Below are 23,190 nucleotides of genomic sequence, written 5' to 3'. Positions count from 1 at the left end.
ATCGGCTTGAACCTGGGGATGACTCCGTGAAGATACACCATGGGTTATTCCGCGGTCATTTCCTTGAATAATATCTTTGTGAGGGTCGCAGGAATTTTAATGAATGTCAAAGAAGGGGCCGAAATACGTGGAAAAAAATTTAATTGCATTTGTCGCATTAAAACCATAAGTTTGTTTTGATAAATGCCCATATTTACGCAGAGAAAATTTAGATTTATCAAGGGGGAGGGAATAGTTCCGATTTCATGAAATTACCGCAGAACATTCAAAGGAAGGATATTTTAGGTGAGGATAAGTCCTGTGCATTTCAAATATGGTTGCTTTCGTGGCATTACACTAGGTAACCATTATGTATACTTACTAGTTTAAGATCCGCCTTTCGGAAACGTGGAGTTACTGAAAGGATCAGTAAAAACAGTTCAGGAAACTTCATCTGTGAACATATATGTTCAACCGATTCAGGCGTGATGTAGTGGAACTTTGACATATTTAAATAAAAGTTAGTGTGACGCAGGGCCGGCCGGGCGGGTCGACCGCCCGGGGCCCCGCGCTTTGGGGGGCCCCGCGTTCGTGAAAAAAAATTAAAATATACGATAGTTTTGAATCAAGGTATCATAACGGCGTAATTACGAAGTCTGAATTTGGGAGGGGAACACATACTTAACCAGAGAGTGGTAGGGATTCAAAATGCTCGAGTTTGTAGATGGGGTATAGAGTTTAATATTTTAAGTGAAGGGCCCCGCACTGAAGGTTCGCCCCTAGCCCCGCACCTGCTAGGGCCGGTCCTGGTGTAACGGCAGAAGTTTATTTTTCCCCAAAAATCTCTTTATTTTCTTCCAAATCAGGTTTTCTTTCTGTCTCACTCCGAGCAAATTTTCATTTTCTCCTCGTAACTCCCCTCTCCCACCATCAACAACTCCCTAACTACATTAAATATCAATATTCATTAAATATGAGCAGTATTTAAATATCAAACGTTTCAGTAGTTGTATTAATATTTATAGGAAAGTGCAACTAACTTTTATTTCAATCGGTGTACATATTTTCACTTAGCAGCTTCGCAGCTTCTCTCCTCCTCACTGAATCACAGTTCATTCCTTTGGTGGAAGTTACGTGGCGTGCGAGGAAAGCCATATTCCTAAGTGGAAAATATTTTCCAAAATATACCTTCACTTCTCGCAGAATCTATAAATATACAGCTCCCTCTCTCTTTCATTTTCTCTCCAAAGGCAACGCAACAAAGCTTCGCCCACGGGCGTGGAATGGGATGCTATCGATTATGCCGGCTTGGTTGATATTCCGCGCGGCCTTCTAACGAATCCGAGATTTAATTCCGGATATCACGTACGCCTATGTGCTCAACATAAACACGGTTTACGCGTGTCGGATGGCGACAAAACGACGAAAAATGAATGAGACTGGCAGTTCTGATTGGTATGTTGTGGAGGAAAAGGACGTTTTGAGTATGAACTAAATGTTGGAATGAAAACTACATGTACATACGGGATGTGTTCAGAAAATAATGGAAACTCAAATTTTGAATTTCTTGCAAGTCTTAAGAGTCCGATTGTCAAAGTTTTTTTCTATTACGCTAGTATGCATGCCTCTAAAGTATTACCAAATTTTCAGTTGTATTCATTGTTTATTTGGTCTGAGGTAGCCGCTAAATTTAGACGTGTTTTTATGATCTCGGTGGTTTTCGGCTCGCCCTTCACTGTTTGTTCGTGAATTTTTGGCTGAAAACAGTATACTGTTACGTTGCCCCAGCCTTCATGTTCGTCAGACCTAGCTCAGTGTGACTTTTTCCTGTTTCCAAAAATAAAGAGAACCTTAAAGGGCAGTCGTTTTACAAGCATAGATATCATGAAAATAAACCGTTGATTAAGCTAAAGGCTGTCCCAAAGATCTAGTTTGAGAAGTGTATCGAGGAATGGAAAGAGCGCCGGCACAATTGGATAATTGGATGAAAATTAATGTGTACGAATAAATCGATATTTTAAAAACTAAAATTTTCACTATTTTCTCAACAAACCTCGTACTACCCTGCTAGCCGCCTTAATAGGTGAGTGGCGGAAGGTGTTAGCTCGCCAGTCGACCTGTAAGGGAATACAAAAAAAAACTTACGTTCCAGTTTGTGAGTAATTCGAAAGCCTGAGTTCGACCTGCATAACTTGTTAACTTCTCTATGGAAGAACGGATTCCTATACTTTAAAGTTTGCCAACGTTTCTCTCTCTGATTTTATCGTTTATGTCAAACATGGAAATGCAGTGCGGTTCTACGATAATTTCCTATCTGTCTGAAAGCTTAAATACTCTTTCTGTATGAAATTTTTTAGTTGCTCAAGAAATCGAAGCCTAACATTTAGCCTCTCAGTCTCTAGCGGCTTCCAGGCAAATTCTTGTAAGAACTGTGTAAAGCTCTCTGCTCCTCTGCTCCCTTGGTGACTTAAAGTTACTGAAAACTTAGTGACTCTGAACAGATTTTGTTGAATGTTTTCGCAGTAAAACTGAGATTTACTTGGGTGATTGACAGGGTTTATCTCATCAAGTACCTTTCTCTTTTGGAAATATTAGTTTAATATGAGTTATAAAAGGTTTGGAAATATTAAGAATTGGTTTCCGTAATTGATATCACAAAATTCATTTGCCACAATAGAGCCAATCACGTCAATTAAACCTTTAATAATGGACATTGGCTATCTTGGGGGAATCGTCTTCATTGTTTGTGATGTCATTTCATTTATCTTTGCTTCCCGTGCAAGATAAATGTATGCTACCTCATAAACCACCTTCAGAGCGTTCCGCTCGTCGTCAGGACAACACCTAAACCCTTGAGTTTGCATTTTAATGGTAAAAATCAATGTAAATTTTAATATCTTGCTTCATATATTCTATATTATAATCCAGGCTAAGAAAAAAGTGAGCGTATGAACTTTTTCCTTCTACTTTCTTGGAAATTGAAGCAAGAAAAACGGTTAGCACCAAAATAAACTTCCATTTACCATTTGTTAATTACCAAAACCTAGGGATCTTCAGTGGACCTGAGGAAGCCAACTGGAACGTCGGCGAAATATTGTCCTACAAAATGTATAAACGCGGAAGAATACCCGGAAAAATCACCAGATATCATCATAATCTCCGCGGAAGCCTACTTGGACTAGGGATCTCCACCCTAGCACCAACTAAGAAAGAACGCTATGATAGTTACAAAATGAGCACGACTGCAACGAATTCAAATTTTCCATGGCACAATGCTGGGTTCTAGTGGGATATAAAATTACGTATTCAATATTACTAAATCGGCAATTTAAAAAATTATTTAAAAATCTATATATTTTGTAATTTTCATGTGAGTATTTAGGTTTGCAGTATAGGTGAAGGAGCTAAAGACGAAGTTTTATATCGATATCTGAAAAATGTTATTAGATTTACTGAGGGATATGATCAGTTTTTAGCAGGTAAAAATACATTTTCAACGTATTGGAAAATATTAGCGTTTTGTATGGATGAAAAAAAGATATCATGATTAGTGATAGTTATCAAAATTTTCACAGGTAAAGTGACTTTTCAAACCCAATACAATTTTCAAGGAAGCAGGTCACTCAGCCATAAAGATATTCCACGGAAAAAATAATGAGTTTCATCGGTGTAACTGGAGTAAGCGATGGGAAACGTGGAGGAGGTAGGTATACCATTTCCCGTTGAGCTCCGAGGAGCAGTCGTGCAACACACGCGTCTCTCCCTTGACGAAAATTAGTCGCGGGGATCAGATTGCGAACCTGAAAATTTAGGTCACTCATTCTTCTAATCAAATTTCCGACTTTTTTCTTTTTTTGCTGGACCAGCGACACAAAACGCACCACTACTTGGTCCACGACCCGTTCGGAGCGTAGCTCGGGGAGAATTTCGATTCGAGCGCCCCAGAACGAAGGAAAAAATAAGAAAAGAACGGCGAAATGACTAAAAAAAGGGAGAAGGGGGGGGGGGGAACTTAATAGAGCAAGGGTAGACGCTTGTGGAAACGGCGCAGAGAACCCCGAGCACAAGTCACACACGCACTACATATTTCCTCCCTTCTTTGTTTTATTTTTTTTTATTCCTACTTTTTCAGCCCTCGCGCCAACCCAAGAGAGCAATTCAATTTACGTACGAGTGAGCTGAAATTATCATTTTTCATTTTCCCCGCTTTCAATCCCATGGCATGGCCTCGTCTCTCCTCTCTTTTCGGGAGACAGCTTCGTTAATGTAAAGAAAAGGAAGGAGAATAAAACTAAGGAGGGGAATTAAAGAATAATTTTCTTTTAAAAAGAAAACCAAGAGTGGAGAAATGGTGGCAGTCTCATCTTTTCGCAGTCGCATTTGACTCCGAATAAAATGGAGTCTCGACGACCGTTGGTGGTGGTGGTGGAGGGGGGGGGGGTTTAGAGGACACCGAAAACGCACACTCTTGCACACACAAAATAATGCGCTGTGTGAGGAACACTTGTGGCTATTGATCCACTGGTTGCCCGGCCCCGTTGTTGGAGAGTTTCCGGAACATAACGCACACCAACACTATAGCCTCGGGAACAGGGCCGGCTGGATGCGAGGTGTGCCGCCGGGGCCCCGGGCCCTGGTTCTCTTGTCGGCGGAACGCTGACGCCAGGGAGAAAGACTGGAACTTCGCTCCCTCCGTACCTCTCGAGGCAAAAAAAAAATAAACAAGCGGGGAAGTGGCATAAATCAGGGCAGGGCTCTCTCTCTCTCCTCGGATGCTAGTGGGGTGGAATGACACGGGAAGTGCGGTGAGCCCCTTTGTTTTTGCGAACCACCTACCGCGCCCCTAATCCTAACCCTCTCTCCCTCCCCCCCACGTGAGTGCGTGAGCCTGGGTGTGTGTCGAGCACTACTTAGCGAAGACAGAGGGTTGCAGCCAAGGCCGTTGCGAGTGGAGGGAGTGCACAAATACTCATAGGCTAACGGATAATTAAGAGCACTTGGTCATTAGTCGGGAATAGGTTACACTGGTATTGAATTATGTAAAAGCCGAAATACAGGGTGGAGAAAAATTCTGTCACGAAATTTTAACCTGGATAGCTCATCCATTTAGGAAACAAAATTATCAATGATGTTTTGGTAGAAAGCGCACCACTTTGAAACTCACAGAAACCATGGGCGTCCCCAGCGGGGGGCGGGAGGGGGCAGCTGCCTCTCCTAGTAGCAATAATGGCACACGTTTTTAGGAAAATCAGGACTGGATTGATACGAAAGTTTTTAACAAATTTTCTTTAAGCCGACGAAAAATGATATTAGTATTATACAAGTAATTAAAATAATTTTTATCGAGCAAATATTAAAAAAACTAATAAAACGCTGTTATAATTTTCTTAAAAGGTTATTTCAATCACCTTTTTAAAATGTTACAACTTGAAGGACCCTTGCCCCCCTCTATTTTTGATCCTGGGTACGCCCTTGGCAGAAACTTTAATTTTCTCCACCAAGTTTATCCTAAAACGTTGCTGTGATGACGCAAGTAGATTCGCTCTTTGAAGAAAACTTGCTTTTTTTCTTACGACATTTAATGAAAATATTGCAAGTACATTATTGCGAATGCTTTGAAACGAAATTGTGAAAAAACAACTATTGAGAATAATATCATGATAAGTACACGTTTGATCACTTTGCGTTCAATTGTCGTGGCATATTTTTCAAAATTAATTTGGTCGAACTTCGAATGGTCGTGACTCGGTAAGTATGTATAGAGTAATTTTTTTCCAGTACCAAGGTACTGAAAGAATAAAGAACCTTATATCATTTTTTCGTTGAAATGTCGTGTATATTTTTGCTCTATTCCATAATTTTCCCATGCTAATGCAAATACTATCGTTAGAGCCAATAAAAAAATGCATATTTTCAAATACAATTTCCTGAAAGGATAGTACGAAAGCTTCTTTGTAGACTTCAGTCGATACCATGAAGAGATCATAGTTTGAAATTTCCGTAAAAATTATTTATGCTGCATTTCTCGCACCGACCCACATAAGCGTACTCCTTTCCTCTGAACATCACTCCCTCCTCCCGCCAAAATCTTCCCCCGCTCCAAATGATACCACCCCCAAAATTACGTCTGCCTGCGTCGTTGGTTGCAGCCGCGGGAGGACATGACGAATGGTAGTTGCTCTCTGATCATGGGACCTGCAGCATGCTCAAGCAATGCTATGCATTACCCTCGGTGACCCGGGTTCGCGTGACGGCTGGCGTTGGTGACTCCCGAATTTAACCGTTACAGTTTGTGCGGCTCGTTGGTGTATTTCTTACAAAATTGTAGCCAAACGGATATGCCTATTGGCTCTAACTCCGAATTTTAACACATTCTAATCTCAATACGGACTATGCATGTAGTCTACGTTTTGACCCTTTCTAACCTAACGCTGCTTCTCAGAGAAATTAAATTTCAACTCATTTTAAAAATATGAAAATTTTCAACTCAATCGTAATTTTTGTGGCATCTACTTATTTTGTCATTAAACTTTGCAGCACAAAAGAACACGTAGTTTAAATCTTTCCTGGACAGAGCTGAAAGTGTATATATTTTTGATGTTATTTAGAAGCAACATTGGGCAATAATGGGTTAAGATGATGAAGTGTCTATCAGTACTGAGCTGAAATAGAACTCAATCTATACCCGAATTACTCATGTGTTTTTGACATCGTTTTAAAATGTCAGCCTAATTTTTATGGAAATTTGATGATAAATTTCTTCATTTGCAATTGTATTTTCGTGGGTATGGGTCTTCTCGCAATGGCGCAGAAACTGGAGTGATGAAAATGGAATATTGGTAATAATTGAAAAGGAAGATCTCTCGCATTTTCTGTAGATCAGCGGTGCGAAGTCTTCCAATGTGTGAGAGCATTTTCAAACTTTCATTATTTTTACTGCTGTTTCCAACGTTGATACTAGTAGAAGCTTTATTCAGGGCAAGAGGAAACTCACCTACCGGTGAAAGACCCTAAAATACTTTGCACAAGGTTTGGGAAGGATTCAGCCGAAATTCCTGCTGAATTAGTGATGCAGTCTTTGAGGATGTTTGATGATCGGACGGAGAAAGGCTGAAAATTTCATGAAGACTCTGTAGAGGGAAAATGTAAACAGTTTTACGACCCGCTATGATAAGCCGATTAGTAGTTCTGGCGTTCCCATTACCTTAGTTGACACGAATTTTCATCTCCTTAAGGTAGCGTGGAAGCTAGAATGAGTCACGCCGTAAGACTCGCGTATTTATTGCTAATGTATGTACTCACATATTCCAATCGGATTTCCTTGGATATTGAGACTGCAGATATCATACGAGTTTTCATTTATCCCTGGCTATAGATCATGCGATCACATAATAGCGTTGGTTGCAACTTAAAGCCCCACTCAGTTTCATTTTAGCTCTTTCGGCTTAAAAATAGAAATATAAGCTACATGCAGTGTTTAAATTACGCACGAATGTTATGCAGGATTATTTTATAAAAACATTCTATCAGTTGTACGTTAATACGAGGGCTGGAAATTTTTTTGTCGTTCCGGTTCCCATTTACGCACAAAACACTTAATTATGAACTATGTCATGTGTTGTAAAATATGTGGATGTCATTGAAGAGAGTTTTCCTGAAGATTATCATTTTTAAACTTAGTGAATGCAGTCTTTAGTTTCAAAGATATATATTTTAGGGAATGTGAGGAATATCGTTGGATTGCATTCTTAGTATTATCCGTAATTGTAATGGGCTTGTTGTGAAAGCTTTTTAAAAAACTTATCATTTTCTCATTATTCGTAGGTATTTCGTGTTCTATAATTTATTATTGTTAATTTTTTAATTTATTTTCAGTAATTATTGATACATACGTGACAATCAGCCTTGTATTCCTCAATTTTCATGGATTTGTTGCCCTTCCTACCAATTTAATGGTGGTTATGATGCTTTAACTGTCCTTCCCTAGACTACGTACATGTATGTAGTTTTGTAGAGGTCGTTTCTTATTTTCTCGTGAATACTGAGCGTATTATTACGTTTCACATAGCATTTGATTAGATGGGTAATGAAGTAAGCACAAGCTACTAGTTATGGTAATTAACACCAATCAAGCCTAAAACCAATCATTCGCGTATTTTTCGTAATCAGGATGTCGTGGTGTCTCAACGGAACTTTTTAAGGTCTGGTTTTTGGACCAAATCCCTTTCAAATGAGGATCGGAAATTCATTGAACTTATTTTTGCGTTAAACTCGGAAATTGTCGTGAATCGGAATGAAATTATCCGGGTGTGATCGTTAAAGCGTTATTCTTCTCCGATGCTTCCAATTTTCTGGCCAACACCTGGACGAATCTCGCCGAGCCTCTCTAAATCGTTGATAATCGAAAACGAACCGACCAATCAAAGCACCCCCAATCTTGTGAGTCGTATGTCAGATGGGGTTTAATTTCTGATTAGCAATCTCTGATCGATTAGTAATCTCTCCCGACTTATTAGTTGGAAATTAAAGTGAAATATATACAAATTACATTTACGATACGCAAACATAATTTAAAATTATGGAACTGAAGTAGAAGTTGGTTGCACTTTGCCACGATTACTTCAGCATGCACCACGTGTTTAGGCTCACAGAGCCATCATTTTGTGCAAGACGGTCTTGTCACTATATCGCGTCGGAATGAGTTGAATTTATTTATATTATTTATTTTATATTATAGAATTTATATTATAAATTTAGTTGACATTAAACCATGGTAAATTTTACACTTTTTTAATTTCTATGTGCCCAAACAGCACCCAATGCCGCCGGAGACTATATTATATAATTTAATTTGGTGTGGAACGAAATCAGATCCTAATGATTTTTAGGGATGGTTTTAAATATTGGAAACTTATAAACTGCTCGTGTCGTAGCACTGGCCGACATTAGTGCTGTGAACTTAGCCATAGCTTTAATGATGGACAACTTGCAATATGACGTAAAGCGTGTAAGCCGGCGAAGAGCGTTAGGTATTTGCATGTCATTTCATGTGCACAGTAGGAAATATTCGCTCGCCTCTGGCTTTACGCGGAGCAGGGTGATAAAATGGTTCGCCTGTCGTCCTCAGTTAAGTATTCATCATTGTTTATTTTCGCTTTGACCTTCGCTTTATTGCCGGTTTAATTTCTCTGGGTAAATGTTTCCTTTGAGTCCTTTTATTGATGGAGCGTGAGGTGATTGTGACCCTCCTACCAAGGGAATTTTTCTGTCTACTGACGTGAAAGTTTCCGCTCCGAGCTCAAGCGAAATCCTTTGAGTACTCCAATGAATTTGCTTTACCGTGAGAACACGTCATTTATATGGGCACGAAGCTTGGTAGAGGAATGATGTGAGCTAATGTGAAAGGAATGTTGATAATAGACACAGAAATCCTTGGAGAAACAGTTGGAAAGTAGACGTGTGAGGAGCGTGGGATACCTCTGTTCGCCTCTTATTAATAAATAAATGCACAAGTTAGTGTCGTAAATACTTCGAGAGCAATGTGCATTGATAGTGTAGAAATTTTTATTGTATTCACATATAGAAAATTAACTATGTTAATCGAGATATTGTTGCTATCATTTTTAGTACAAGGAAAGAATGACATGTCTACTTCATCGATTTTTTTCTTGCGATCAAGTCTACCACAGCGCGACGATAAACGAAGCATATGTTTCACGTCGTCTGTGAAAAAAATCTTCTAAATTTACTGAAAATAGGTAAAATTGGCCATTTGCTCTACGCTTCCATAAAGTTTCCCATCCTAACTCGCCAAAAATATTCGAAACGCTTCATTTTTTATCGTAACGTTGGCATTCCCGCATACTTCGACCATGTGTTAACCTTACGAAAGATCCCAAGTTATGGTGACATCTAAGTATTTTCCTAAAAAATCATCAAGTACAGTTTTCAAGATTTAATTCTCAAGTCTGTCCTATTGGTTTATGGCAGCGAGATCCATTTCTAATGCCAATCTATCGCAGTGGCCATAAAATTCTCTGTACATAACAACATCATCTGCAAAGAGGCGGATTTTGCTCGTGACCGCGGCGGTAATGTCTTTATTGTAAAGAAAGAACAAAAGAGAATCTATAACTCTTCCTTGGGGTAAAAACTGAGGTAATTTGAATAGAATCCGAACTAACTCCAAAACAACACTCACTCTGTTCGTAATAGTTAGAGATATTACGCCTATTACGTGCTTACGTGATCTAGCATTGATATTACTTTAAATTTTGTCCACCTTCGGCTTTATAAGGGCGCAGACTTCATGATCGCGCGGAAAGTATCGAAGAAACAGTACTTTTTTCTCTTCTCGGTTTATAAAAATGCCTGCAAAATACTATTTACACATTTTCATTGCCGACATAAGACTCAGAATATAATAGCTTTTATATTTACGCAAATTACGTTGAAATCGAGCGAGCAGTTGATTTACTGCAGCCTTTCAAACTTTTGAAATGGATAGTAACTTAAGTTTCTGGGTAATGGATTGCTCAAGATCGGAGACGAGTTCCTTTCCGCTACCCGGTAAACTGCTTCAAAAGAATTAATTCACTTTTTAAAACCACCAGTGTTGGGTACGATGTTGACGAGCGATTTTCGTGGGCCGGATGAGGATCTCATTTAGTGGGTCCTCCCCTATTAATTACCCGAAAGTTTCGCTCTTCAATAAAAAAAAGGGGGTTTCATAATTTGACCCCGATTTCGGGAAACGTTTCAGGTGCAAACGAACTGGTGAGAGTCGGACTCGGCGGGGAAGCTTTGTATCGTCTCGGGCGTCAGGCCACGCACCTGCCGGCGAGAGACAGAGGTGATCACTCGTGGTCGGAGGAGGCGACCGACCTTGAAGGGTAACCTTTCCTCTCGCCTTCCCCAATGGCCTCCCTCACTTCTCCTCCCTTTGTCCGCCGGAGAGTTCGTTGAACCTGGTTTCGGATCTTCTTCTGTGCCGGACCACCTCCGCGTTCGGGTCCTGCAATTTTTAAAACGGTTGTTTGCATTAAGGCTGGGACACAATCAACGCTAACGTGAGACGCGAGCCGTTAACGGGAGTCGGTAAAAAGATGGCGGAAGGGAAAGCTTATGGAAGGGACACAACCACCGTTTACGGGGAGTACGTAAACGCGAGAGATGGGCAACTTTCATCTCTTCCCGTGTCCCGTACACGGAAAGCCAATCAGAAGAGCCGGAGGAACCCGAAAATGGGAGCCACCTGTTGGCAGAGAAAGGTATCTACGGCATCACACAGCGATACAGCATTTTTGGCGCCCATTGCTGAATATACCAGTTGTTGTTGTCGTGCAACGTGAGCTGAAGAGGATTCATTTAAGGTAAGCCATTAATTAATTTAATTTACATGCATACTATCGTCCCCCTCTCGGCAATTATTTACTGAAGAAAATATTAATTCTTTCGAGATGCTATCTTCCCATGGTGATGTGCCAAACACTCTTAAATTCATCGGCTAAACACATAATTTTAACGCATATCTGGTAGTACTGACGTACGCTAAGTTTTCATTGTTTTCAGCCCGTAATTAACAGTTTTTACGTTCGAAAATCAAAATTCCTTTCGTTGAGTTTTTTTTTTTAGTACATCATTTCGAGTTCCTGTTTGGCTATTTACAAAATGACGCGTTGATAATGTACTTTTAATGTAATAGCACTTGGATGCTGTTTAATACAACATTTCTTCACAGCTACTTCCTAATGTGTTTTGCGAGTTTCATGTGAAGTGAGGTTGAAATTTAGTGTATTTATGGATAAAATGGAATTAATGTATCGAAATTTTGCACTACATCCATTTTTATATTTCAGATGGAGAATGACGAGTTACTAATTGATCTGGTAAAAAACTACCCGGTGTTGTATGACCGGAGCAGAAAGGAATTCCGGGACACTTCCCTGAAAGACAGGGTGTGGGCTTCCATAGGTGAAGTCTTGAAAGCAAGTGGTAAGTTAATTTTTGTTTTACTTCTTGGCAGTTTTTCATTTCACTGGAGGATTTTTACCATTGGAGTCAATGGTCGATTCGCTATCTTTCTTGTAAACAAAAAAACGGATCATTGGTCCTTTTGGGTCGTATAGTTGTTACACGTCCTAGATTTCTCAAATAGCTGTAATACAGATATATTGAATTGGTAACAATTATCAGCAAAACTTAAATACTTATACATGCTTTGTGTCATAAATGTGTTAGTAGCATAAATAACTAGAAGCAAATATACCCTAGAATGCATATATGTTTTTTTATCATCACCATGCTCTTTAAGAAGTTAAGAAATGGGCTCAATAGCAAGTGTAAGACTAACAAACATTTACAAGTGGGTGTTGATTATATAGCTTATGACGTAGGAAATGACTATCCTTCTCTGACAGTTGTGGTGAGAATGTAGTGACTACATTCTCACCACAACTAAACATTTGAAGAGAGATCTCATCATTAAATGTTGTCATCAACTGCATCAGGCATGCAAATATGTAGGTTATATTTAGCAAGACTGTGTGATCATCTTCATCCTTCCAGCATATTAGCTATCTCATACCCCAATGTGTGACTTTTGTCCCTCCCTTGTCATGAAAATTTCCAAGTCTTTTTGACTTTTTTTCGTCCTGAACTTGTATTAATGTGATCTAGTGCAATAAGATTTCGTCGAGTGCTCATCGCATGGTATACAAGCATGAAAATCCTGAAAAAACCTGCTTTACTAGGTACCTCTGAATGTGTGAATTCTTTTGGTAGATAAATAAAAATAATCAAGTCTGTTGCATGTCAGAGTACTTATTGAGATAGTTGAGCAGGATTTCAGCATATCTCTCAATGTGATCAAACATCATTGCTGTAGTCAGGAGATGATGTTTTGTTTGGAAATAGAGTGCAACCGACGGATTAAATTTGAATATCTTGAAAACAAACTACTGCTATTAAATAATTATACTCCTTTAAGCACTAAGAATTATAAAATCTCCATCTCTGTCCAACAACTAAAACAAAATTCATGGGTCTGATCATTGAAGACTGGAACTTGGTCTTTATATGTCAACAATCTATCTGTAAAATTATATGTGGTCCTGTATGGACTAAGGTTTTTAAGAAACTTTCTATCCCATGGGGTACTTATGACCTTGTTTAATTTTAACTTCCTGAGTATAGTCAATTATGCCATATATTCTGGGGATCAGCAGTTACTTTCCTAAGCCAAGAGTTTCTCCGGCAGAAGAGGGCATTAAGAGCAATCATGGGTAAATGAAGAAGATAAGATGCATGTTGACCACTGTTTGTTGAGCTGGAACTTCTCATAGTACCATGCCTATACATATTTTTATTGTGTATGTTAACACAGCTCAACCTCCATAGGCTCAGGACAAATCAGGAGATATTCATCAGATATTCATGATAACTTAACCAAGTCACATTAATATGTGCACGTGACCCTATTATGATGCTATGTACATTTTGGAAATATATATTTTGGTTGCCTAACTTCAATGGCATGTTCTGTATCCATGTTTTGTGGCACTCTGTAACATGATCTTCTGGAAAAAAAATATGATAATTATATTAACCACAATGCAAGGCATTTTCGACCAATTTTACTAGATCTTAAATATTCTAGAGGGGTTTGATGTTCATTAATTTACTGGAAACTAAATACTCTTCATGTTCTCTTTCCTGGTCCTTTTAATCTAATCAAATCATGCATATCTCTTACAGGTCAGGATTGCTCTTCACGTTGGGGGACCCTTCGTGATCGCTTTGTCCGCGAGTTAAAGGCGGATTCTAGTGGATTACCCTCTGGCTCTGGTGCAATGCCAAGAAGGGGATGGCCACTTAAGGAGGCAATGATGTGGTTGCAGCCATTTATCAGGGCTCGGAAGTGAGTGGAATTAAGTAATCTATGACAAATGCCTGTTGTTAATGTATTATAATGAATTATGACAAATCATGAATCACATAGCGATATGAGAGCATTATCTATGTCATTTGCTTCAACTTTGCAGGACCTTTGGCAACTGCAGGGACCCTATTAACTCCCCTCTGCTCACTCTTTCTGATTCCCCAGAACTACCACCTTCTCCTAAACCCTCTTTACCTCTTTCTTCACCCACTTCATTCGAGCTTACAGAATCTTCTAGTCCCTCATCTGCTTCCTTAACCATCCCTGTCTCCGCACCATCACCTGATACTATTTCAATTGGCTCCCCTTCCCCTGAACATACACCTCAGTCTTTTTCTCCCTCCCCCGATACCTTTAGTTTGAGGAAAAGGAAGCAGGGAGCTGACCTGGAGACTGCACTTGTCAGCAGCCTCTCAGGATTTTCTAAGTACCTCTCCGAGAAGAAGGCGAAAAAGGATGAGGAAGACGAGAATGACTTGTTTTGCCGTAGCCTTTTGAGCAATTTAAGAAGGCTTTCGAGCAAGCAGCAGAATCAGGCTAAAAGAAAACTTCTGGAAGTTATGTATTCATTTGAAGACCAATAAATCAATGCTCAGCAAACGAATGAAGAAGCCTGATTGCCTTTGATATTTATCCTTCACAATTCTTAACCAGTTTTCCATTTCTCTCAGTGTATTTCTGCCACTTATTTTCTGTAGGAGCTACTAATAGCTTGTGGTCTGCGCTCTGCAAATTATCAACCATAAAATGTAGAAGTCTTCCCAATTTTGCTTTATGGCATCATTTGTGGATGTCAGTAGCATGGTACAAGCATCTGTGTGTCCCCATACAACTTTGCAGCTAACTCTAGCACCCTAAACCTAAAGTACTAATCATCTGACAATTGAATGAAGAAGATTACCAGCATTTTGAGGTAACAGAATGAGTAAAGAATGTATTTGCTATTTTGAGGACTAAGAGTAGAGTCAAAGTTTTCTATACAATAATTGTCCCCTCAATAATGAATAACTAGAAGCAGATCTGGTAGACAGGCATGTATTAAACATAAAATGAAAATCATACAAGGAAATGTTATTAATGAACTGCCTCACAACAGGCAACATAGTCAAATAAATGTAGGGGATAGTGGGCCACAGTGAGAAAACATTCACATTATTATTTTCAAATGGATACAATGTACCTTGTTGTGTTAACATTCATCTATAAAATGAAACGAAAAGCAATGCTACACTAGAAAAATTAACCACTGCCTCATAATAGTCAACATAGTAAAATAAATGCAGGGGATAGTGGGCCACAGTGAGTAAACATTCACATTATTATTTTCAAATGGATACAATGTACCTTGCTGTGTTAACATTCATCTATAAAATGAAACGAAAAGCAATGCTACACTAGAAAAATTAACCACTGCCTCATAATAGTCAACATAGTAAAATAAATGCAGGGGATAGTGGGCCACAGTGAGAAAACATTCACATTATTATTTTCAAATGGATACAATGTACCTTGCTGTGTCAACATTCATCTATAAAATGAAACGAAAAGCAATGCTACACTAGAAAAATTAACCACTGCCTCATAATAGTCAACATAGTAAAATAAATGCAGGGGATAGTGGGCCACAGTGAGAAAACATTCACATTATTATTTTCAAATGGATACAATGTACCTTGCTGTGTCAACATTCATCTATAAAATGAAACGAAAAGCAATGCTACACTAGAAAAATTAACCACTGCCTCATAATAGTCAACATAGTAAAATAAATGCAGGGGATAGTGGGCCACAGTGAGAAAACATTCACATTATTATTTTCAAATGGATACAATGTACCTTGCTGTGTTAACATTCATCTATAAAATGAAACGAAAAGCAATGCTACACTAGAAAAATTAACCACTGCCTCATAATAGTCAACATAGTAAAATAAATGCAGGGGATAGTGGGCCACAGTGAGAAAACATTCACATTATTATTTTCAAATGGATACAATGTACCTTGCTGTGTCAACATTCATCTATAAAATGAAACGAAAAGCAATGCTACACTAGAAAAATTAACCACTGCCTCATAATAGTCAACATAGTAAAATAAATGCAGGGGATAGTGGGCCACAGTGAGTAAACATTCACATTATTATTTTCAAATGGATACAATGTACCTTGCTGTGTTAACATTCATCTATAAAATGAAACGAAAAGCAATGCTACACTAGAAAAATTAACCACTGCCTCATAATAGTCAACATAGTAAAATAAATGCAGGGGATAGTGGGCCACAGTGAGAAAACATTCACATTATTATTTTCAAATGTATACAATGTACCTTGCTGTGTCAACATTCATCTATAAAATGAAACGAAAAGCAATGCTACACTAGAAAAATTAACCACTGCCTCATAATAGTCAACATAGTAAAATAAATGCAGCGGATAGTGGGCTACAATGAGACAACATTCACATTATTATTTTCCAGTTGATACAATGTACCTTCCTCTGCTACCCTAAATCTAGAACATAAAACGAAAAGCATTGGTAAACTTGAAAAATCTCATTGTGGCCCACTCTACCCTACATTTCTTTGACTATGCTGCCTATTTTGAGGCAGAATAAAATAGAAAGTAAGTATGATGTGGGATATGTGGATACATAACATTTTCTACTATATCAGTTTATGCTGGTTACCTTGTGATATTGCCAAGGTACCTCTCCCTCCCTTGTAATGAAATAATTAGCCAGCATGTCCCTGAGTTCATATGCCACCCTGGTGGCTATATTGGCCCCTAATCTCCCAACACCTCTCAATGCTGCCATCTCCAGTCGCCAGTTTCCCTCATTCACCACACCATTATTTTCGGAATCAACATAATTTGGGGGACAATAAAATCTTGAGCCACAAGTTTCACTTTTGATAAAGTTATGAAGGCACACACAAGCTGACACATATGCCTCCACAGTGTCAGGCTGTGCAACCATAACACTTCTAAGAATTCTCCACCTCGAAGCTAAAATGCCAAAGGCATTTTCTATCGTTCTCCTGCCCCGAGAGAGCCTGTAGTTGAAAATTGATTTTTGCAGGCTCAGGCTCCTTCCAGGATATGGCCTCATCAACCACTTCCGTTGAGGAAAGGCAGCATCTCCCACAAGGTAATATGGCATCTCCTGGGCCATACCTGGAATTACCTCAGGAGGAGGGAAAACAATGTCACCTGTTTCCACAGCTCTACCGATAACCCTTGAAAATATTCCTCCATCACTTTGGGAACCTGAAATTAACAAATATATTTCAATACCACTGCGGGTGAATGTTGATGATACGGCAACAGGGTCATCTTTATAACATTTGGTTCGATCTGAGAAATTACTAACCATATGCTCCAATATCAATGAGCGTGAAGTTGTATTCAGCATCACAGGCAGCCATCAACACTATGCTATGCGTTTTTTTATAATTAAAAAATAAACTTCCAGCATTGCTGGGTGCCTGTATGGCAATATGCTTGCCGTCAATAGCACCAACGCAATTGGGGAGGTTCCATTTTGAATGAAAGCCGTCTGCAATGCGTCGCCAGTCTTCCTCCTGAGGTCTCTTCAAATACTTTGGAGAGAGAGCTCTCCAAATGGCTTGGCATGTCTCCTTCAGCACCTTTTGTGCAGTCGACTTAGCCACGTAGTACTCCCACCCCAGTGCACTTGTGCTACCTCCATGTGCCAAGTATCTGTCAATGTTAAAATTAACACGGTATAAATATTGTTCAGGTTTCTCGGGTTAACAGATTTGAGTAAAACTTAATTGATTAAGTAATTGGGCTTTATTGCCAACAAAGAAAATACATTCCCTTGCTACACACCATGGCCCCCTGGGCCCATGGTAACACACCAGGCTCACATACCAACACATACAGAGCGACTGCGAGAGACTGACCGAGACTGGCTCTCTCGCCAACTAACGTGCGTAACCAACGTGCGCTCACCAACGTGCGCATGCGCATCAGCAGTTTTGCGCAATATAGATGTACCACACATATATCCAACACACCTCCTTACATCTATATTGCACTTACACTAATTCAAACCCAACACATTTCGAAAACTTTCAAACTTTTGACGACACAAGGACTTAGTAAATACATCAGCAACATTATCCTCTGAATTTACCTTGACAATATCAATCATACCTTCCCTAACACATTCATGCACATAATGGTAGTGTACCTCAATATGCTTTGAATTTTTAGTAAAATTACCATGCTTTGCAATATCAATTGCACCTGAATTATCTTCATAAACCTTCATTGGCTTTATTAATTGTACATCAAATGTACTCAATAACTCTTTTATAAATTTTAATTCACTCACTGCTTCTGACAAAGCTACATACTCTGCAAAAGTTGAAGCTTTCGTCACAGACTTTTGCTTTTTCGATTTCCAATATACAACATTCCCAAATAATCTTATAACATAACCTGTTGTGGATTTCCTATCCAAATAATCACCTGCCCAATCAGCATCAACATAACAATCAATAATATTTACACAATCATTCATTTTGTAACATAATTTCAAATCCTTTGTTAAAATTAAATATTTCAAAATTCTTAAAGCATACTTAAAATGCGTTTCATTATAACAATTTTGATATCTACTTAAGTAATTAACGCTGAAACTTATGTCAGGCCTTGTAGCTGAACTTATATATAATAAGGCACCAATTAAATTTCTGAATTTAATGTTTTTGTCACAGATATCCGCCTTCTCAATTTTTAAGTTTACTTCCATTGGTGTATTGTACAATTTACTATTTTCTAAATTATATTTCTTAACCAATGATTCAATATACTTGGTTTGATTTAATTTCAATTCATGCTTGTGGGACTCATATTCAATGGTAATCCCAAGATACTCTTTAACTTTCCCAAGATCTTTCATTTTAAATTTTTCAGATAGTAAGACTTTAACTTTCTGTATTTCTTTCTTATTTGCACCACAAATTAATAAATCATCAACAAAAATTAATAAATAAATAGAATCTTTTCCATTTCTAAGAGAATATAAGCAGGAATCAATATCACTTCTTTTAAAACCTAAATTTGCCAAAAATTCATCAAGGCATTCATACCAAGCTCTTGGACTTTCTCTTAAACCATATAAAGCTTTGAACAATTTACATACTCTTTTTGTACCATCTTCATAGCCTTTTGGTTGTTTAACATAAACTTCAGAAGTGACCTTGCCATTTAAAAAAGCAGTTTCCACATCCATTTGGTCAACTTCTAAACCCATCTGACAACAATATGACAAAAGAATTTTTAATGTCTGCATTCTTGCTACGGGAGAATAAATATCATCAATTTCATCGGTTTGCTGGAAACCTCTCACAACTAATCTGGCCTTATAAGTACCATCAGTTTTTTTTGTATACACCCATTTAACATCTAAGACTTTATTTTTAATATTTTTGACCAATTTCCAAGTGTTATTTTTAATTAAACAATCAATCTCTTTATTCATTGCCTTTTTCCATAATTTACTCTCGTTGGACTCAATCGCCTCCTCAAATGTATTTGGTACATCCGTTCTGCACATATTTACAAATATACCGCTATTGTACACATAATAATCATCAAGTTTCTTAGGAGGATTCCTGTCTCGTTGAGATCTACGAATTTCAGCTTCCCTCTTAGTGTCTGACTCTAATGATTCATTTTCAGAACTATCGTTACTTTCATCTTTCAAATCACTGTTTTCATTGTCCTCATGATCAGATTCATTCTCATTTAATCCAATACATACAACATTTTCTTCTACAATATCTACATGCCGTGCTACTATGACTGTACCATTTATTAGTACCCTGTATCCAACATTACTATAACCAATTAAAATACCCATATCTGCCTTTTTATCCCATTTTGAAGATCTTTTCTGTTCTGGAACTCTAACAAAAACAGTACTTCCGTACAAACGTAAATTGGAAACATCTGGTTTCTTACCGAAAAATATCTCATAGGGAGTTTTTCTTTCAATAGTATTGGCTAATGTACGATTTTTCAAATACGTTGCAGTAAATATAATTTCTGGCCAATACCTTTTGTGCACATTTGCTTCTGCTAACAAACAACGTGCCATATTCATTATGGTCCTGTTAAACCGTTCCGCTGTTCCATTCAGTTCATGTACATATGATGGACAATTGTTAATTACAATACCTCTCTCTCTGGTAAAATTATAAATGTCACCATTCAAATACTCCTTCCCATTATCACATCTCAAAAATTTTACCCTTTTACCTGTAAGATTTTCACATTCATTCACAAATTCAACAAGACAATCAAACACTTCAGTTTTAGATTTCATCGTATAAACTTTAGCAATCTTACTATAATCATCAATGAAAGAAACAAAATATTTTTCACCTTTAAGACCTGTGGTTTGGAAAGGTCCACAAACATCAGTATGAACAATTTCTAAAATATCTTTTGCTCTGTTCCTATTATTCTTAAATGGAACATTACTCATTTTGTTTTCAATACATAATTTACATTTCAAAAAATCTGATTCAAGTTCACTCGGAATACCGTCCAGCAACTGATTTTTCACCAAAGTATTTAAATATTTAAAATTTACATGTCCCAATAAACGATGCCATTTTTCCTTTAGAGTCATAGAATCAACACTTTTATTTGCAACATTTACCAAAGTTCCTGATTTTACTTTGCTTTTCATAATGTATAAACCATTCACTTCCAAAGCTACTGCTGTAACATTACCTTTAAAATCAATAATTTTGGTCATTTTGCCTTTAGAAACAATTGTATTACCCACAGTTATTTTGCTGTAGCTAATCAGGTTTGATTGCATATCTTTAACATACAATACATTCTTCATATTAACTAAATTCTTCTTGCCAAATGCATCAAAATAACTTAACACATTTCCGATTTTTGTGGCTTTTAGAATTTCATTATTACCCAAATGAACATTTATGGGTTGCTTCAGAACAATGCATTTATCAAAATATCTATCATCATTAATGATGTGGTCTGTACAGCCACTATCAAGAAGCCACTTTATTTCATTACGATCTACATTACTTATCTCAGTGTTATGCACCGCACGATGAGCAACCGTTGTAAGCCATGCGCTGTATTCTTCATTCTTCTGTCCTTGGTCTGCGCATGCTCCGTGCCATACTCCGCGCTGCCCGCGATGAAAGCTGCCACGCCCCCTTACGAAGCCTCTTCTTCCGGATCCTTGTCTGCATCGTGATGAACGCCATGTGCCTCTGCTACTTGTCATTTGTCCACTACTTCTGCAATCTCTTCGTATATGTCCCACTTCACCACATTGGAAGCATGTTCGCTCTTGCCTATTTCTATCCGCCGCGAATGCGTTGCTTTTCCTAGCCGAAGTCTCGCATCTTTGATTTTTCAACTCGGCCATTTGAATTTTATTCCTCACATAGTCAGCTGTTTGATCCTCTTCTTTTAACGTGTCAATTAAATCACCAATGTAACTGTACGAGTCAGGCAACGTGTTCAACATATAATTTAATTTTTCCTTCTCTGAAACACTCGCGCCAGCGGTTTTCAACTCATTTACCAATTTTTCAAAGTCACTGAAAAATTTCGCCGAGTCACTGTAATCTCTAAGTCTCAGTCTTTCCAATTTATTTCTACACACAATCTGCAGTGCTGTTGACTCTTTCAGATATAAACTATCGAACTTCTTAATTATATCGTACGCCGTCGTTTTATCACATACAAATTCCAATTGCTTATTTGAAATAGCGCCGTATATATAGTTCATTGCCTTTAAATCATTTTCATCCCAATCCTCTTTGTCCGATGAAACTTTTCCTCTCATTATGACATTGTCACACTTTTTAAGTTTCAAAAATAATGTCACACGTTTCTTCCACATACCGTATTCTTCTCCGTCAAACACCGGTATAACCAAATCACTGTACTTCGCCATTTTACCGTCACTCGTACAATAACCAAGAAACCACCACGTGAACCACGGACTTCTGCTACCATGTTCAGGTTTCTCGGGTTAACAGATTTGAGTAAAACTTAATTGATTAAGTAATTGGGCTTTATTGCCAACAAAGAAAATACATTCCCTTGCTACACACCATGGCCCCCTGGGCCCATGGTAACACACCAGGCTCACATACCAACACATACAGAGCGACTGCGAGAGACTGACCGAGACTGGCTCTCTCGCCAACTAACGTGCGTAACCAACGTGCGCTCACCAACGTGCGCATGCGCATCAGCAGTTTTGCGCAATATAGATGTACCACACATATATCCAACAAATATAAACATCACAATTATAGGTACGAGAAGACTGCCACGTAATAACGCAAATACTTACTTAAGAGTCATCGCCAGTCTCTGACCAACGGAAAGAGCTTTCCTCTGGCTTCTTTTCTTGAGCAACGGAGTCAAGAGTTTCACTAATGTGTCGAATTGCCTTCGACTCATCCTTGTGTATTTAAAAAACTCCTCCTCGTCCATGGTCCGCATAGCCGCGAAAATGTTGGAATATGCCCCTCGTTGCTCCCGATCTTGATTAATCGGCCTAACCCACCACCTCCTGTTGTACCACCGTTTTCTTCTTTTGTACAGCATGTACCCTGATGTCATTAACATGATACCAAGGTATATGGCCGTATCCTCGTCAATTTCGAACATTCTTCAAAAACTCTTCCTACACACAAACGAAAAGACTGAAGACCACAAACAAAACCACTGCGCGGGCGTTAGTCAATTTTCTTTCCGGCCACGGGAACGTCAATTGTGACCGCTCAGTGGCGTTCCCCGTCTCACGTTCTCCCGGTTCCCGTAACCGTTTCACGTTAGCGTTGATTGTGTCCCAGCCTTTACTCTCGGAATGAATATGTGAAAGGTGACCCTCCAGGTGACAGTGCGGAAACCGAAAGCTGAGGCGACGAATTTTAAAATAAACGTCTCCTCCAAGACGTGGTACGCCGGGAGAACAGCAGGGAATGCTTCGTCATAGCAGAGAATTCTGCATTCGGCCGCTGAATTTGTTGTCACCAACAGGGGCGCAGCTAAGAATTAAGGCTATGGGGGGTTTTAGGCGCAACTAATACTTACGGGGTATTGCATACCCACAGGGGTAAGCAGGAGTTGTGGGGGCCCTCCTCCAGAATTTTTTTATGAATAATGGTTCATAATGGCGAGTTTTACGGCTGTCTGAGGGATATTTGATTAATCCTAACACTATTCTATATGTAAT

At 38.6% G+C, this 23,190-nt stretch overlaps 3 protein-coding genes across 8 annotated transcripts in view; 2 read left to right on the top strand and 1 right to left on the bottom strand.

Annotated features, from left to right (window-relative positions):
- Positions 1-23,190, top strand: part of LOC124153980 (fasciclin-3) — a 278,922-nt gene that overhangs the window by 179,917 nt on the left and 75,815 nt on the right. The gene's annotated exons all lie outside the window — the stretch shown is intronic.
- Positions 11,687-14,507, top strand: LOC124153984. Its single transcript, XM_046527445.1, has 3 exons — positions 11,687-11,973; positions 13,735-13,897; positions 14,022-14,507. The coding sequence occupies exons 1-3, from the start codon at positions 11,838-11,840 to the stop codon at positions 14,500-14,502; spliced, it is 780 nt and encodes a 259-aa protein (XP_046383401.1). The 5' UTR covers positions 11,687-11,837; the 3' UTR covers positions 14,503-14,507.
- Positions 16,531-22,584, bottom strand: LOC124153983 (protein ALP1-like). The gene is made up of 3 exons (XM_046527444.1): positions 22,303-22,584; positions 17,290-17,639; positions 16,531-17,186 (listed from the first exon to the last, which is right to left on the bottom strand). Exons 1-3 carry the CDS (start codon positions 22,578-22,580, stop codon positions 16,588-16,590), a joined length of 1,227 nt encoding a protein of 408 aa, XP_046383400.1. The 5' UTR covers positions 22,581-22,584; the 3' UTR covers positions 16,531-16,587.

The sequence above is a fragment of the Ischnura elegans genome, chromosome 2 (assembly GCF_921293095.1).
Source record: "Ischnura elegans chromosome 2, ioIscEleg1.1, whole genome shotgun sequence".
Lineage (NCBI taxonomy): Eukaryota > Metazoa > Arthropoda > Insecta > Odonata > Coenagrionidae > Ischnura > Ischnura elegans.
The sequence above is the reverse complement of the archived record's forward strand: the minus strand, read 5'-3'. Positions and strand labels throughout refer to the sequence as shown.